The sequence below is a fragment of the Spermophilus citellus genome (genome assembly GCF_964194105.1).
Source record: "Spermophilus citellus genome assembly, chromosome: 15".
Taxonomy (NCBI): domain Eukaryota; kingdom Metazoa; phylum Chordata; class Mammalia; order Rodentia; family Sciuridae; genus Spermophilus; species Spermophilus citellus.
This window is the reverse complement of record NC_138195.1, coordinates 66013141-66030798: the sequence shown is the minus strand read 5'-3', so window position 1 is coordinate 66030798 and position 17658 is coordinate 66013141. Positions and strand designations below refer to the sequence as shown.

Sequence of the window (17658 nt, the reverse complement as noted above, 5' to 3'; positions counted from 1 at the left end):
AGACAGTGACACCCAACAGCCTCAATGCCCCAAGTGTCCTCTTGAAGGAGGTTTCTGGTGAAGAGGTCATCTAGATTCATCCTTAAAGACTTGGGGTGGGGATTAGTCTCCATTGTGCCCAATTGTGTAGGTAAATAAGGCTCAGCATGCAACTGGACTTGAGCATAAGCAGCCAAATTCCATGGTACCAGAAAAGCTTTAGTGGCTTCTGTCTTTTCCTTTTCCCTTCTTCTTTTCACTGATGTCGGGCTAAGGAAGCTAAGTAGACCCACACAGACAGTATGTTGTTTGGGTATGGGTGAATGTACACAGCTAAAGCATATTCTGTCTGGGGAAATTCAGAAGCGTGAATTCCAGTCTGATACACAGCATCAATAACAGACTGTACATCAGTGTATCGCATCTGGATGGGAAATCCTGTGATCTGGATCAAGGACAGAACAACACACAAACCATATTACAATCATGGAGATAATCTGGAATTACTGGATGCAAAATTATCATAGCAGGCTCAAAGAAAGAGTACTCATAAAACCATTGTTCTGTGGATGTTGATTATGTCCTAGTTTTACAGTGCTAAATGCTTCCCATACATATTTAATCCCAAAATGACCCTATGAGGTAGGTTCTATTGTAACAGCCACTTTACAGATAGAGAAGAGCTTAACTGGGTCTGTCTGATAACAGAACCTACACAATTAACTTGCAAACAGCTGACAAGGATATTACTTGGCTTTACATATGAGGAATTTATTCAACAATGATTATATGTATTAAGTGACTACCGTGTGATAGTATAAAAGGGTTGTGGAATACAGTCCTATGTAGAATTATTTAATAAGACAGATGACCATAATAAACCTCTTTTTTTTTTTCAGCCTGAGATTGCCTACCTTAGGTGGATTTTCCTGGTCCTCAAATCTATTTACATGTCCTTCATATGTGATTGAGTACTGCAGCATCTCTCCATTCACTTACTTAATAAAATATATTGTAATTATCTGCTTTCTAGTCTAACTAGCCTATAATCTGTGTGAATGCACAAGATTGTATCTTTCTTGTTCATTGTCATAATTCCAGTGCCTGGCACGTAGAATAAAAATAATAGTTAACATTTAGTATAAAAACACTTATCTAGGTTCTGGGTACAATGGGTACAATATTGACTAATTAATCCTCACCACAACCACAAAACAGCTTTTTTTTTTTAATCCCTGTTATCCAATGGGATAGAAGGTAAAATGAGGTTAGATAATTTTCCCTAGTGAGTGGCTACATCACTAGGATTTGAACACAGGGTACAGGGTTCAGTCCAGTTTTATTATTTTTGACTACGTATTATTAAATAGATAACTTTACATAGGAACTCCAAGTGTTAAACCTTGGTTTTTATTTTACTATGCTTTGCAGTTCACCCCTTTAATTCTATTAAAAAACCAAGCAAAATAAAAGCAACTTTCTCCTTATTTATGAATGAATAGTGCCTGCAGATCCCTCTCTTGAAGCCTAAGGACTCAACTGCCAACAGGTCCTTTACCTCTCAGGGAGTTCCCCTAGGATACATCTCATCTATTTGATGGTACAGGAAAGGAGTCTCACTCTTATAAGTATGGGGTTTTCAAAAATCCACTGGACCAGTTTACAGGGAAATGGAGGTAAAAGGACACCCAGGTGCTGTAGAAGGAAAGGAGGACCCTAACAAATACCAAAAGCCCAACCTGTTTGCCTGTGGACTTGCTGAGTTTGAGATGCCTCTTTACTATTCAAGATGTCACTAGACAAATGAATATAAGAAGGGAGGTCAAGAAAAAGGTCCAAGGGCTGATAATGTGGCTCAAGTGGTAGCGCGCTGCCTGGCATGCGCGAGGCACTGGGTTCGATCCTCAGCACCACATAAAAATGAATAAAGATACTGTGTCCACCTAAAACAAAACAAAACAAAATAAACATTTAAAAAAAAAGAAAGAAAAAAGTCCAGGCAGAATGTATACATTTGGGAGCAATTTGAATATGGGAGATATTGAAGCTTGCCTAGAATCCTCTTGCCCAGAATAACAGGGAGTCCAGTCTATTACTGGAGATCATTTTTCATTTTTCAGTTGCAGTGCGTGTTCTTTTGGGTATCACTTTTCAAATTTTGTAGTTCATATGTCATAAAACATGCAACTTGTCCCAAGAAAATGCCACACAATATGGTTCTATAATAATTGTTCACTGCATTGGCAATTTCCTTGGTTTATAAGTAAATACATTTTAATGCCATAGCATCTATCTTGTAGGACAAAGATAAAAGGCACTTAAGAAATATTGAAGATTGCTATTTTTTTGGCAATGAACAACACAGATAACCCAAGGTTATTAATGCATGAAATCATATACAAACCCAATAAAATTGCATCAGTCTTTCAAATTCACTCTCTTCTTCAGATGAAACAAAGCTTCTTGTGCCAAGTTCCAGCTTAGGAAGGAGTTGTCGCAAAATAGAAATACATTGTCGATTCCAATGTGTTGGGTGTTTAGGTCTCCATTCCATGATCTTACACTTTAGAGTCCTTTCAATCCTAAGGTAAGAATGCAAAGATAATTCTGTGACAAATTACAACACATTTAGTGTGATGAGAGTTTTGTCATTTGATTCTTTAAGTATGAGAATGATGCTTTTTGGTCGTAAGAGGAAACCAGACCTCTTTAGCTAGGGCCGTCTGCCACCATTCACATTAATGAAGTTAGGAAGAAACAGGGGTTGGTTGGCTGGAGATTGGTTGGCCAGAAACTAGGTCTCCGGAGCACAACTCTTTTCCAGTTACCCGTGAGTTAAGAAGCTGCTGAAAACATCTATTGACCAACATCCCTACTCTGTAAGACCTTTCTTTGATATATGACATTGTTTTTCTAAGAATACAGAAACTCAGATATCTCGCCTGGGATGATGTTAACAGGGACAAGATTATTAGATCAGTTAATTTAATAAGCAGAGTTGAGAGGAAACCAGGCAATGGACTGATGGGTTTGATGATCAGCCTTCCTCTACAAGAATATAGCTCAGTGAGGGTTTATCAGTTAGAACAGTGTCTGGTGAGGAACTGTGCTGGGAAGACGAGGGAAGGCAGAACAATATGGTTGATGGGGACCTCCTGGGAAGCCTCTCTTCTGTGTAGGATGACTGTGTGGATTTAGTTTCTAACCACAGTGTGTGTTACAAAAGCTGCTGGGAGTTTCTTCTTGGCTAGGTTTAATGATGCAGCTAAATAGGTAGGAGTTTGCAGAGGATCACAATAGTAGCTATTCTCAGAATCCCCTGCAGGGCTTTATCAGAATGTTTCTTTCACCTCCAGATAAAAATTCAAGAAGTCTGTACTGAGCCCTGGGACATGTAATTAAAAAGTTTTTAAATGTAAACTTGTTAAAAACTGGCAAATGAGGAAAGAAAACAACAGAGGGTGAAGTGGATTGTGTTCCAGTGAGAAAAAGGAGTGGCCAGATGATTTTCATCACACTATTCTGATTAGTTGGTAGTGGAGTATCTGCCGTGTGAGTAAGTCACTGGAGACAGTCAGACCCAAAAGCTTCTGATGCATTTAGATTAGAAGTGAGGCCCGCTGCAAAGTCTGTGACCCTTTGGACTTGACTGAACATTTCAAGGTACCTGCATGCAGCAACAATAACACTGTATCTATCATTCAAATGGGATGTTTTTACCATTCTCTGGGTCACTTGTCATTTTCCTTTATGTACTTCCAAGAAGCGTTAGCTGCTGCATTGTTATTAGCTTAGGTTCAACAGGCATCTGTGCTGGGAACTTTCCATCAGTGGCCTACAGTGTTCTCCCGAGTTAATTTGGACTGTCCATTCAAAGAGTGCCCTGGATGATAAGAGGGTTCGCTTTTCAATGTGTCTGTCAAGAGACAGATGGCTCAATGGAACTAATGGTTAATGTCTTCCTTTTCATGCTTCTCTTGGTGAATCTAACAGGTATTTTAAAAGGCTGGGATAGAGGAATGAAATGTGACTGAATAAGAGATTAGCAGGAGACCACGGTACCTGTTCTTTAGATCTTCTACCATGCTTTTACTAGTATCAGAATAAATGATTTCTTCAGGCTGAAATACAGATGATTGAAAGTCAGGAAAGACTGTAGAGAGGCCATCTTTATATCACAGTTTCCCCTGGGATGCTAAGACTAGGGGACCCAAGCCTATCTCTCACGGCAAAAACACTCCATCCTTTTGATAAAACATAGATCACAGTATTTCCTTTGATTTCAACATTGCTTCAACAGAGCAAGGGAGAGGGCATGGATTTACAAAAAAATAAAAAATAAAAAAATAATTTTCCATGAGTAAGAGACCTTTCATCACCTCATTTATTCAAACAAGCATTTGACATGCTATTGATTCTACCAAATAGTCTTTGACAGCTGCACTGGTCTCTTATGCCTACTGTGACTTTGGCAAAGTTATCTAATCTGTTTTTTTGAGTTTGTTACTTCCTCTTTAGAACAGGGACAGTTATAGTGCCCACTGCTCTGGGATCTTGTGAAGATATTTTTTTTTGTGTGTGAAGATTTTTAAATAGAGTAGTATGTGTAAAGCCGGACCCATGGAATACTCAATGAACATCAGACATTAATGCTATTGTTATTAGTCCTCTTCTAACAAAGTTTATCATTATCCTTCTGAGTGCTTGCTTCTTATACTTGTCGGGAGCCAATTCTTTGTACTTACATGTGTGTGCATGTGCACTTAATCTCACACACACACAGATTCATTTTACCCTCCCCCATCTCTGAGCTCTTGCCACAGGCCCACGCCCCCAACAGCCCTGAGGCACAGTTCTTCCTTCTTCCTCAGGTTCTTCCTCAGGTTTGCCTCCTAGACAGAATTTTCTAGGAGGAGGGGAGAACTTCTCAAATGCCCTCTCAACTCAACTCCCCCCTCCCTGCAGGGCTCACAAGAGTGAGAGCAAGGGGCTGGGTTTTGAGAGCTTAGGCAGCTGTAGGGACAGGGAAAGATGTTCCCCTCACGAGTGGAATGAGGATTCTACAAAAGTGGGCAAAAGGGATAGGCCTAGAGGTTCCCCAAGCGTGGCCCAGACCAGCAATCCTAGAGTTGGGAACTTATTTGAAATACACTCTGGCCCTCTCCTCAGATCCAATGAATCAGAAACTCTGGAGTGCGGCCTAGTGATCTGTGTTTTAATGAGCCCCCCAGGTGGTTTAGATGCCCTGCATGGTTGATGAGCCATTAAATAACAGTCTCAGGCCCAGGGAGTCTCCTCAAGAGTCACGGCAAGAGAGAATAGACACTGAGAAAGGCAAGGATGAACTCCATTGTCTTTGCAGGGACAGCAGCCGTTCCACACACACCAGTGGACTGCATTCCCTGATGGTTCGCACCGCCATTGTCTACCTCCCATCTTTCACCAGGCAACTGCTGTGGATGAGCTTGGCCCCTCCAGGTCCCACCCCGAGGCCTGGGAATGTTGACTTGGTAAGTTTACAGGATGTCTGTTGGTTTTTTTCTGGCAAAGGCCACCTTCTTTCCAGGAACTCATGTCCCTCAATACTTCAAGAGGGTTTCCTTGTCAACCCCATCTCTGAATACCCACATGCTCCTCATGGACGCTCAAATTTGTGTTCTTGGTTGTATGTAACAGACGGTGTTCACTTTAGTTGTGGTTTGTTCTGGGGTGAATGTGGCAAGGTGCAAGAACAAGGACCATTAACCCAGAGAAAAGAAAGCAATGGAGACATAAATCCAATACCACTATAGGTTTTCTATTTGTACATTCAACTTGGCAGAGAGATTTAGTTTCTACTGAGTCAGAAGGCTTTTTAAAAAGTAGTTTGATCATGGCAGCCCTTGCTGTAGTGATGTTGGCTTTGACTGCCCTGGAGATAAAGACCCGAATCCTTACCAGGTCTCTGCTCAGCCCTGGCCGCGGCCACGTAGGGTAGTCAGCTCCTTGACAGACATCTCACCACCGCCGGTCTTCCCACCTGCTGCTGCCCTCTCCGCTGGACCATTCTGATCTCTAACTTTCATGTATGCAAGCTCCTGCCAAGTCTTCCTTACTTAGCTTGTCACAGCTTTTCCCTGGAGCTCTGGGACTCCACTTCCTCAGGACCTCCTGCATGCTCCCAAAGCTTACTCATTTATTTTTTAAATAGCACTGATCACTCACCACTTCTTTGTCTGTCTCCTTCTATTTCCTCCTCCAAGACCTCTAAGATGAATTTTTTCCCTTGGGGTACCCACACCTAGCAAAGCACTGACTCACAGCAGGAAATCAATTAATATCACCTGAATGAATAAGAGGATAATTGTGTATTGAACACACAAAAAACCTCATCTCTAAATAGATCACTGTCCTCCTAGGAGGCAGTGAGGCTCCAGCCACAGTTGTGGGATGGGAAAGCAAGACATAAGCTGTAAAGGCTCTAAATGTGGCTTGTTCAGGAGAGAGACGGAAGCATGTTTCCCCTTTTTCAAGACAATGTTTCAAATAGGAAACATAAAAATATGTATATATGCTTGATCTGCATGGAGAATGTTTAGAAGGAAGCACAAGAAACAATGAACAGCAGTTGTTCTTTAAGGATGGGAGAAAAACGTTGAACATGAGAGAAGCTCTTGCCTTTATAAACTCTGCTACTCTTCGAGGTATCATGTACTGTCGTGTCATGTCCTGTCCCCCCTCCATTGTTCTTTTTTTCAGTTGTAGGTGGACATAATACCTTTATTTATCTTTATGTGGTGCTGAGGATCAAACCCAGGGCCTTGCACATGCTAGGAGGCTAAGAGAGTGCTCTACGGCTGAGCCACAACCCCAACCCACCACCACTGTTCTTTTTGATATTTTGGATTGTCTTGAATTTACAAGCATAGAGGATGATGTAATGGACATCCACTCAGCTATGTCTAATCTTTGCATTCATTCTTCCATATTTGTTCTAGATTTTTTAAAAAATCTAGTACTTGAAGTACTACTGCTCCCTGATCTCATTCATTTATTTCTCCCCCCAAAGGTAATCACAAACCTGAATTTAGTATTTAATCAGTCCCACAAATGCTTTTATACATCACTGTCTTTCTACACACACACACACACACACACACACACACACACACACGTGCATGCGCACACGAGTTTTTAAAACTTCATATAAATGGTTTTGTATAATATGTATCATTTCACATATATTTTTTTTAATTTTGCTTAACATTACCTTTTTTTTTTTTGGTACTAGAGATTGAACCCAAGGGCGCTTTCCCACTGAGATATATCCCAAGTACTTCTTTTTTTATTTAGAGACAGGGTCTTACTAAGTTGAGGATCCTCTTGCTTTAGCCTCCCAAATTGCTGGGTGCACTGTGCACCTGGTGTTTAACATTAAAAAAAAAAATATTCATACATGTCGATAGGTCTGGCTAGTGGTTCACAATATTGGCTGCACACTAGAATCACCTGAGGGGCTTTAAAAAATATTGACGTATAGGTCTCACCCTCAGAAATTCTGATGGAACACATGTTCAAATTGAGAACTATGTTGAATTTATTCTTATCTTTTTCACTGCTGTATGGAAGAGTTCATTGTATGGATACTTCACAACTCATGTAGTAATTTTCTAATTGCTGAATTGTTTCCGATGTTTTGCTATTTAAGCAATCCTTTCATATAAACATTGTTGTACTTCTCTCTCTGGGTGTGTTCCTCTAGGGTATCTATGCACAGATTTGAATTGGTGGATCACAGATTGAGTATCTTCAACCTTACCAGATACCATATTGCTTTCCAACGAGATTACAACAATTTACACTTCTATCATTTCTCTGCATCTTTGATAGTTGGTGTGATCACGGGTTTGTTTGTTTGTTTTGTTTTGTTTTGGTCAATTTTATGCATGTGAATACTGTTTTATTGTTTTGAATTTCCTGATTATGAGTGAAGGTAAGCTGTCTTTTGTCTATTTTGTTTTTGTCTATTTCCTGTTTTTTCTCTCAGCTCCTAGTTTGTGGACTTTGCAAATGCCTGTGTCCTGCCATACCATGGTCCTCATCTAGAAATATCCGTGGGCATGATATTTGGAGTGCCTTCCCAAAGTGAGACAGAGTACTTGACAGATTTGCGGGCCAAAACATCTAGGGATTGGGTCAGCTCCTGGCCTCCTGCCTCCTGAGCCCCAGGCAGCACATTCTCAGGGGTTTTCCCCATCTTCTTCCAAAAGCAGGGCAGTAGGGGAGCCACATCATAATTCTTGACTTCTAAATGTGATGCTTAATCTGGCTCCATGATTTTCCTGAGACGTTTTCAGATCCTTGTTGCCATCCCTGCTTCAGCCTTACTGCTAGTGTTTCCATCCTGTTTCCATTCCATGAGATAACCACTGTGAGCCCAAATAAGCATTTTCGTGTTTGTTGATTTTACACTTGATGATCACCACGAATGTGGAGTAGCAAGGCTAAGTCAATGTCAGAACTTATTCACCTATCTTGAACATTATATGCTAGGTTTATGATGAAATTTTTTAAAATTATAAAGTCTAAATTTATATTTGAGATATTTTTTCTCAATTTCTGTTTTTGCTGAAGACAGAGGAAGGAGTCAAAGTAATTCAAACACAGATGTGTTTGTGGATGGCAAAGAAAACTAACTTTTGATGAGCAGTGCCAAATAACTCAATAAGCAATCAATTATAAAATATAACAAGATCTGTCACTAGAAGAAATGGTGACTCTCATACAGACACACCTAGAAAACATGACTTACCTGAATGCTTTGTGTTTTCATCCCCTGGAAACTTTTTGGAAACAACTGTTTCCAGAAACTTTCCTTTGAATAGTCAAAATGCACAGCCATTGGTGTGTTATTTTGTTGAATATTAAACCAGACCTATTAAAAGATTAACATAAGGTCAGTTTGAGCCCATGGGAATACAAGGCCCATAGTGATTAGGATGGAGTGAAATTCATAATCTTACTACTTCAATGAAGTGGCAGAAGCCAAACAGGGTCTGAGGCAGAAGCAGACCCCAGGGCTTTGTGATCATTGGTTCTCCACCTCAAAGGCTCTACAGAATCATCTAGGGGAGCTTTAAGGATAAGAGACTGTCCAACTCCTGTACCCCAGGGATTCTGATTGAACACATCTTCAGACTTCTCCAGCTAACATGTTGCCATGGGCTGGGATGTAGCTCAGTGGCAAAGCATCTGCCTTGTGTTCACAAAGTCCCGGGTTCAACCACCAGTTCCAAAAAAAGACACACACACAAAAAAACCCTATCATATTGCTGGGATGATTCTGGTTTTTTTTTTTTTGTAGATATTTTTTAGTTGTCGAAAATAAACTAAATAAATGGACCTTTATTTTACTTATTTATATGTGGTGCTGAGAATTGAACCCAGTACCTCACATACGCTAGGCAAGTGCTCTGCCATTAAGCCACAACCCCAGCCCACCAGGATGATTCTTGAGAACATAATTCAAAATAAGATCTACCCTGGATACTTGCATTTCTATCATTGAATAAGCAGTCTACACTTTGTAAGGGACAAAATGGATCAAACTTCTTGTGGCATTGCCCAGTTGATGGATTCCAAAGCAAATATTCATCAATTTCTTGAGTTAATACATAAGCCACATGTCCCTGTATAAGAAAAAATATTAGAAATCTTTTTTTTCTTTTGTAGTTTTGGGAATCCAATCCAATCCAGGGCTTTACACATGGTAGGCAAGTACTTTTTGATGGATTTAACTAACTTCTGTATGTGGGAATTGTAATTTAATAATTCCAGTTTTTAAAGGAACTTTTTAAAGGGCTTTTACATTTTTTTTTGAAAAGGAAAAAACAAACCCCTCACAGCTCCATAAATATGTAGGCCAGGTTAGCATGAGAATTCAAATGAAAAAACTTATGCGCTAGTGCCGCCATGCCTGATCCTGCAGGTGCACCCTGACTGCAATACAATGTTACTCTAGCGGAGTCAGTGTATTACCATGGATTTCCAACAGATGGCACTAAAGTTTTGAGGCAGGGGCCCTTTTGTTTAATTCACACAGGGTGCCCTATTAACCAGCCCCACTGGGGTTAGAGTATATTTAAGACTGAGGGTGAACACCAGGCTGAGTTATGGAATAGAAACTGCTTTGAGATTCTGACAGAACCATTAAAGAAGTAAAAAAGTCACTAAATTAAATTTGAGAACAAGATTTGGAATCAGAGGCTAAAGCGAAAGTATAAAGGAAACCGGACTGAGGAATAAAAACAAGTCATATTGTTATTCTGCGGTGTAATACTTTCTTAGCAAAAGAATAAATATGTCAGGTAATAAAAAATAGTAATAATAGCATTTAAAATATTTTATGCATTTATATGTATTGAGCACTATGGTAAGAATTACACTGACTTTCTCACTTTAAGTCACTCCCAATTCTGTGAGGTAGGGATGTTTATTATGCCCGCCTTCCAAATGAAGAATCAGAGGTCAAGGGACTTGTTGGGGGTAAAGGAAAGTGGAATTATTCCAGGTCTGTTAGTAGATAACTGAGACTCAGAGAAGCAAAACAGCTGACATTATACAAATAGTAAGTGGCACTACAGGGTTTTAAACCCCTGTCTGATTGTGCCCCAAACTCAGGGACAAAATTAACTTAACATTATGTTAACTCCAAAGCCCTCATTCTTCATCACTGTGTTCAGCTTCTCTCTAGTAAAGAGGAGGCTGCCCCTCCACCACACAGCTAGCTGAAACCCAAGGCTGCCTCCCATCTCATTGGTTCCCAGGTACAAATGCAAAGATTCATTGAAATACTGTTGGCTGTTTACTGCCACCCAGTGGCCCTTAAAACTACAGCAGGGGATAATATGGGAAATCAACCCCAGGCTGGCTGTTCGTTAACACTTGATACAGAAATAATAAGCTATGTCAAGAGAATATAATGAAGTAAGTGACCATAAAAAAACCCCCAAAAGTCCAGAGTGAAAAGTTTACACTTAGAAAGACATTCATGGTAGGGTTGGTCCAAAAAGACAGCTTCCTGGAGGTATGAATTCAGGAGAAGTAAATATATTAAGCTGTAAAAATTTCAGATAGGCAATGAATTTCTAGCCTGTTCTTAAAGATAAAATCCTGGAAAATGGGTCATTATGGAAATTATTTGTTAAACATCTTAAAATATAATATTAGAACACAGAATAATGATGTTGGTAATGATGGATTGATAACAGCCACCACAACTTCACTAAAACTAATGCTACATAATCCCACCATCACCACAATCTATTGTGTATTTGCCATTAACAGGTGCTATTCTCAGTGCCTTATATGTACTAGGTAATTTAATATTCCTATAAAACTCAAGAAGTAGCACTATTTTTATGAACCAACATTATCCTCTTAATTTAATTATTTGCCCATGAAATTCCCTAATTAACTTGCAAAAAGATGAAAACTTGGGGCTGAAATATTTTAAATTTGCAGCTGAAATCTGACTTAATTTTGCTCTCACTATTTCAGCACTTACTTCTAATAATGAGGTTCCCAGGAGGACCAGTGCCTTCTTTCCAAAATACAGAAAGAAATTACAGAGAAGGATGGCATGCTCTTCCTTATTTCCAAGGGCCAAACTGATGCAGCGCTAAGGCAAAAACAAAAAAGGCAACAAGAACAGCAACAACAAAGGAAGAAGAAGAAGAGAGAAAGGAAGGAAGGAAAGAAGGACGGGGAGGTTGAGTAATACATGCATCCAACAAATGTAGGTAGGGCCTTCTGCACCCTCCAGTTCTAGACATAATTATATTTTTAACCATGTTGCTAAGATGACAGCAAAGCAGAAAGCTCTGGTTTTGTTATGCATTAGAAGAAAACATTCACTTAGAACACTGGGGTCACCCCACAGTGTGGGGACACAGTATAGATATTGTAGAGTGCCTAAATAAATTGCACCCAAAATAGGATGTTTTTCTTAGGACAAATATTAAGCTGATATAGACAAGCAGGGACATATAAATCAGTATTGTGAGGAACCTTATCAGACGGGGAATGGCATAGTGTTTGGGGGTTGGGTAACCCTTTGGACAATGGAACTACATTCTGTCCTGTACCAATATAATACTCAACTTAAAGGGAGGAGGAAATCTGAGTTGAAAGAATGATTCAAAGAGCTGAGCAGCTGAGCACGGTGTAAGATCAAATACAGGGTACCTAGTAAGGTGAGGTACCAGCAGAGGTGGCAGACTAGTGGTTTATAACCTAGATTTTGTCTACAGGTATATTTTGCTTTGTCCCTAGAATTTTTTTTTTAATAAAAGGAAAATTTCTATAAAACTCTGTTTCTAGTTTCTGTTGAAAAGAATTACAAAGATCTACCAAATATGTGTGCCCAAATGTTTAAATGCAAAATACTCTATATGTGAAAAAAAGTGTGTGTATGTTTTTGTGTGCGTATGTTTCAGTGCTGGGGATCAAACCCAGCGCCTCATACCTGATAGGCAAGCACTCTTTCACAGAGCTACACTGCAGGCTAAAGCAGCTTCGCTTTAGCTGAGTCATGTGATCTTGTTCATTTCAGTCCCCAGAATGCCAAGGAGATGTGGGGCGGGGGATGGGAGGGAGCCAGCGAACTCTTGGTATCAGCAATTTACCAATGGGTATGGAGGCGTTTTGATGTTTTAACAACTGACATGGCCATGTTAGTATGCACAGGCTGTATGTGATCATGGGATGGAAGGAAGATGGTAAGAAGGCCCTCCTGAAAGAATAATGTGAACACAAGAGCTAAAAGGAGATGGAGAGACTTTGAGGAAGTCCCCCTGACTGAATTTCATGGCAAGAAGAGGGAGAGAATAAGCGAATGTAAATATTTTCTTTCTGAGTTCCAGATGTTTTGCATTTAGTCCTTTCAAAACTTCTTTATGATATAGATGAGGAAACTAAGGTCCGATGAGGTTGCATAATTTTTCCTGGATCATGCAACTTTCAAGTCATTAAATTATGATTTGAATCCAGGTTCATTTGACTCCTAAAACTGTATATTAGGTGGGAATCAATAATTTTTATCTTGAAAAATTTAATCACATGTTCTGGAGTATCTTGTGGCTGGTGACTTCATCAGTGGGAAAACATTAATCAGGAGGAATCCCAAGCCTGTAGCAACCTCCTGTTTATGTGCCTCATTTAGGTTGGGAGACTCAGATACTAGTATTTGCTGGCATAGTTACTTTTAGCTTAGTCTCTTTCAGTGTTCTATAGGATTATAATATCCTTGAACACATTCAGATTAAAGAGTCTCAGAAGAGTACAGACTGAATAACACCTTTCTAAATTCCACCAGGTTTGAATTACTGGAGCTTGATACCTAATCATGTGTATATGTCTCCCTTGGTCTCCCTTAGCAGAAGGCAGAGAAGCTGAAGCTATTAAGTTAGCTCTGTGCACCCTAAACCCATTTTAGCTCAAACTCAGCCCTTGAATTATTCTAGATTAAGTGCCAGATTAAGTGCTGCTAAACTGAAAGCAGCATCCAAGTGATAAGCAGAAGAATAAATAAGAACTAGGTTTCCTTCTATATTCAGGAAGGTTACAATTAGAATATATGAATACAGGGTGTGGGATATAGGATGAATTCAGGAGTAATTAAATATAATCTAAGGTGTTATGGAAGAACCACTAAAATTAGGGTTGCCAGATTTAGGAAAAAAACATAGGATGTCCAGTTAAATTTGAATTTTACACAGATGAGTAGCTTTTTAATATGAGTATGTTCCCAATATTGCCCAGGACCTATATTTGTTTGGCAATCAGTCTAAAAAGAATTTTAATCCAATTGCTAAGGAAGAGCAGTACTAGATGAGCTCTTCATTCAGATCAGGGGAGTGGGGAAAGCTTTGGGAAGGTGGTGATGTTGGCTATAGACTTCAGCCTGACCACATCCATAGTGACAAGCTATACTGCTCTCTCAAGAATGTCATAATATTGCACTCCTGAAATTTTCATTGAATCAAAATATTCATGGGCTACCACTTGAATGTTGAAAAGATTTCTGACTTTGATGAATTATTTCCGTAGATTGCTACAGAGCTGAAATTGATACATAAATTTATCAAATACTTTTAAATTTCACAAGTACTAAATACATAATATTTTTAAAAAGAAAAGTAATAAATATATTTTAATTACAAAATGTAATCTGTTACCTCTGATGTTATCCATATATCACAATCAGCATTTTCATCCAGTGTGTCAGGCATAAAAGGAATCAAAGACACAAATCGAGCAATGAGGTCCTAGAATCACATTAACATTTACTGAGTGTGAACTCCATCACGAGCACAGTGCTTTGCAAACTTTATCTCATTTAGTACACATCTCATATAGTATATTCTACAAGCCTACAGACACTATTATTATTCTAGTTTTAAGGAAGAAGAACCAAACTTAAAACTGATAAGATATTCTATTAGGGTCACACAGCTAATATATAATGTGGATCCTGCGGGGATGAAGCACAGATGGCCTGACTCCAGAGTGCACATTAGTTGTTGAGGACTGCAACCAAGTCAAGATCGCACCTGGCAGTTTGCCAGGAGGAGTGGTTTGTGAGGCAACACCACGGAGCCAAAGATGATGAGGATTCCCACTGACCTGTCCCCAGGGAGAGGAGATCCCAGCAAAAGGCAACTGGGAGGGGAGGCGGTGCAGTCAGGGCACTGTGCAGTGACAGCCCCGTGGAACCCTGAGAGAACACCATTATTTACCCCTGGGAGCACCACCACTGTTGACACCTGCACAGAGAAGGCATCAGAGCTTGCTCAGAAGGAGCTTAAAACCCCAGCACAACAGATGAAGAGCCTGAAGAGGCAGAGACCAACAGGAGAAGAGGGAGGATCCTGGATCCTATTAGGACTATCATCCTAAGGACCATGTTAGCTAAAAACCATAAATGCAAAGCTGACGTAGGAAATGTAAAGAAGTGCATTGTTAGCCACAGAGGGGTGCGCATAGAGCAATCACTAATATTGCAATGGCCCATTTCTTTGCCACACACTCTGATGTTATCTGAAGGTCACCAGAGCTTCTGAGTTCTTTCAATCTAAATAAACTGATTGGAAAATCTTAAAAAAAAAAAGATGATGAGGAATCCTTATTGGCTGACTACTGTATCTAGATAATGCTAATTGAGTCAAGCTGTGTGTAATCAGTTGGTTATATATATCTCTGTTGTTCCGTAATAAAGCAGTTCCCGTTTCAACCTTCAAGTTGCTTGTCACCTCCCGGTTATTTGCCCAGTTGGACTGCGGCAATTAGTAATTAAATTTTATTATAATAAATTATTAAAAATTAAACATAACAATATGCATCAAATTAAATATTCACCATAAGTACAAATGTTAAAAATTTAAAAAGATGTTGCAAAATAGCAAATGTTTGATTTGCTTTTAGGTTCAAAGACTGAATTGGTTTTCTCAATGTAAGCTTGTTATAAACTATACTATATACATCAACATTAAATATGTGGTAGAAAGTACAAATGTTAAACTTTTTTTTTTTTTAAAGAGAGAGTGAGAGAGGGGAGAGAGAGAGAGAGAGAGAGATAGAGAGAGAAAGAGAGAGAGAGAGAGAATTTTAATATTTATTTCTTAGTTCTCGGCGGACACAACATCTTTGTTGGTATGTGGTGCTGAGGATCGAATCCGGGCCGGACGCACGCCAGGCGAGCGCGCTACCGCTTGAGCCACATTCTCAGCCCCAAATGTTAAACTTTTTAAAATGTTTGCTTTTAGGTTGAAAGCCTGAATTTATTTTTTTCAATGTAAACTTGTTATAAGCTGCTGCCACAAGAGATAGTGGTACAGTCTGCTTTCTCAAATAGCAAAATTTCTACTGTCGATTTTCCCCCATAGGGTGCTGGAGACAAAGATGCAGAGTAAGGGAAGAAGGGAGAAAGTGTTATATTCCTTTGTATTAAGCAAATAATAATAAGTTAACACAGAAAGCTCATTATCATTTTCATTAATGTACAGTAGCTGCCATTTATACACTATTATGACCTTTTACACTGGTGGCTCCATGCAGTTAATACATATGGTTCACAGTCCTTGACAAGCAAAGAAGTTAAGATTTATTTATTTAGGGACTGGGGTTGTGGCTCAGCGGTAGAGCACTTGTCTAACACATGAGGGGTGCTTGGTTCGATCCTCAGCACCACATAAAAATAAAAATAAAGGTATCGTGTCCAACTACAACCAAAAAATTTTTTAAAGAGATTTATTTATTTAAACATAAAAGATATGCCTTTGACATAAATCTGAGAACTCTATTATCTCCTGGACACCTATGCAGGAAGAAACAGAAAAGCAGATAATAGCAAAAGCAACATGAATCAAGACTTTCGATTTTAACTTAAAGGGAACTTTATAACTCACATATACTATATAACTCACTTATACTATAACTATTCAGAGGAAGGACAATTGACTAGATTGAACCCAAATAAACAAAAGGCATATGTGATTCTTCATAGATACTCTTTAATCACAGCAAATTTGTTTTAAAATAATTGTTACTTACAAGTGTTGCATTAGAATCATGAAGAAATGTATCCAGGAGTTGTCGAGGTGGATTTAATGCCTTGATATATCTTGTTACTAATATCTGTATCCCTTCATCATTAAAAACAGTAGTTATGATTCTTCTGTTGGGAAACACTAGTTTACAATTTTTTTTAAAAACCTGTGCTCTCTGCAAAACATCTGTTTGGTCTGAAAACTAGAATAAAATTGAAAGTATTTCAGCATTGTACTATATTATTCCCAAAGGAAAATAACAAAATCCAATGTTTAATTTTGTCAGCTCTGAAATTATTGATTTTTGAAATAATTTATCCTTCTTTGGTAACGTATTTAAAAGAAATTCAGTGTAAGACCTACCTTATCTAGTTTGGGATTAAAGGCAATGTATGATATTTGAGGTTCAATAGTAGCAAAAATATTTAAGAAGGTACATTCTTTAAAATTCTGCCCATTGTAATAATCTTCTTTAGGCGATACGTAAGTCTTACTCCAAGTGTACCCAAGTAAAACTGGTGGAATATTTACTTGAAATGTTCCACTAATCTGAAAGAACATATTGACATAATAATTATGCATGATAAAAATCAACATCAATTATATTATAGTTAAATATATTATAGGCCAGCCCCATCTCCTCTGCAAGAGGGAACAGGCTTACACAGGTACTTGATTGAGCATGACCAGGTTCTCTGGGATGATCTACAGATACTTTTGACACCTTGGGTCCTGCCTAATATGTACTTGGGAAGGAGTGAGAAAGAGATGAAGCAAGGAAGCAAATTACTATACCATAGTGATAAAAGTGCTTGAAAAATATATTTTAGGCTCACAGAAGATGCTTAACAATTATGTTATATATATTTTTTAACAAGATGCCCAATATTTTTTAATATTTATTTTTTAGTTATAGGTGGACACAATGTCTTTATTTTATATTTATGTGGTGCTGAGGATTGAACCCAGTGCCTCACGCATGCTAGGCGAATGCTCTACCTCTGAGCACAATCCCAGCCCCAATTATGTTATATTTTGACTGGACCCAGAGGGAAGAAAAAATGTTATAGCAGGAAAGATAACCTGAAGTCCA

The 17658-nt window shown here is 38.9% G+C and overlaps 1 protein-coding gene across 1 annotated transcript in view; it reads right to left on the bottom strand.

The window, feature by feature from the left end:
- Positions 1-235: 235 nt before the first annotated feature.
- Positions 236-17658, bottom strand: part of CC2D2B (coiled-coil and C2 domain containing 2B) — a gene marked incomplete at both ends in the record, with an annotated part of 107876 nt that continues 90453 nt past the window's right edge. The window contains 9 exons of the mRNA XM_081268240.1: positions 236-424; positions 2384-2561; positions 4042-4100; positions 8771-8893; positions 9513-9647; positions 11525-11638; positions 14196-14285; positions 16570-16767; positions 16929-17114. Coding sequence (XP_081124366.1) covers positions 236-424; positions 2384-2561; positions 4042-4100; positions 8771-8893; positions 9513-9647; positions 11525-11638; positions 14196-14285; positions 16570-16767; positions 16929-17114 — 1272 coding nt within the window. The remainder of the gene's footprint in view (positions 425-2383; positions 2562-4041; positions 4101-8770; positions 8894-9512; positions 9648-11524; positions 11639-14195; positions 14286-16569; positions 16768-16928; positions 17115-17658) is intronic.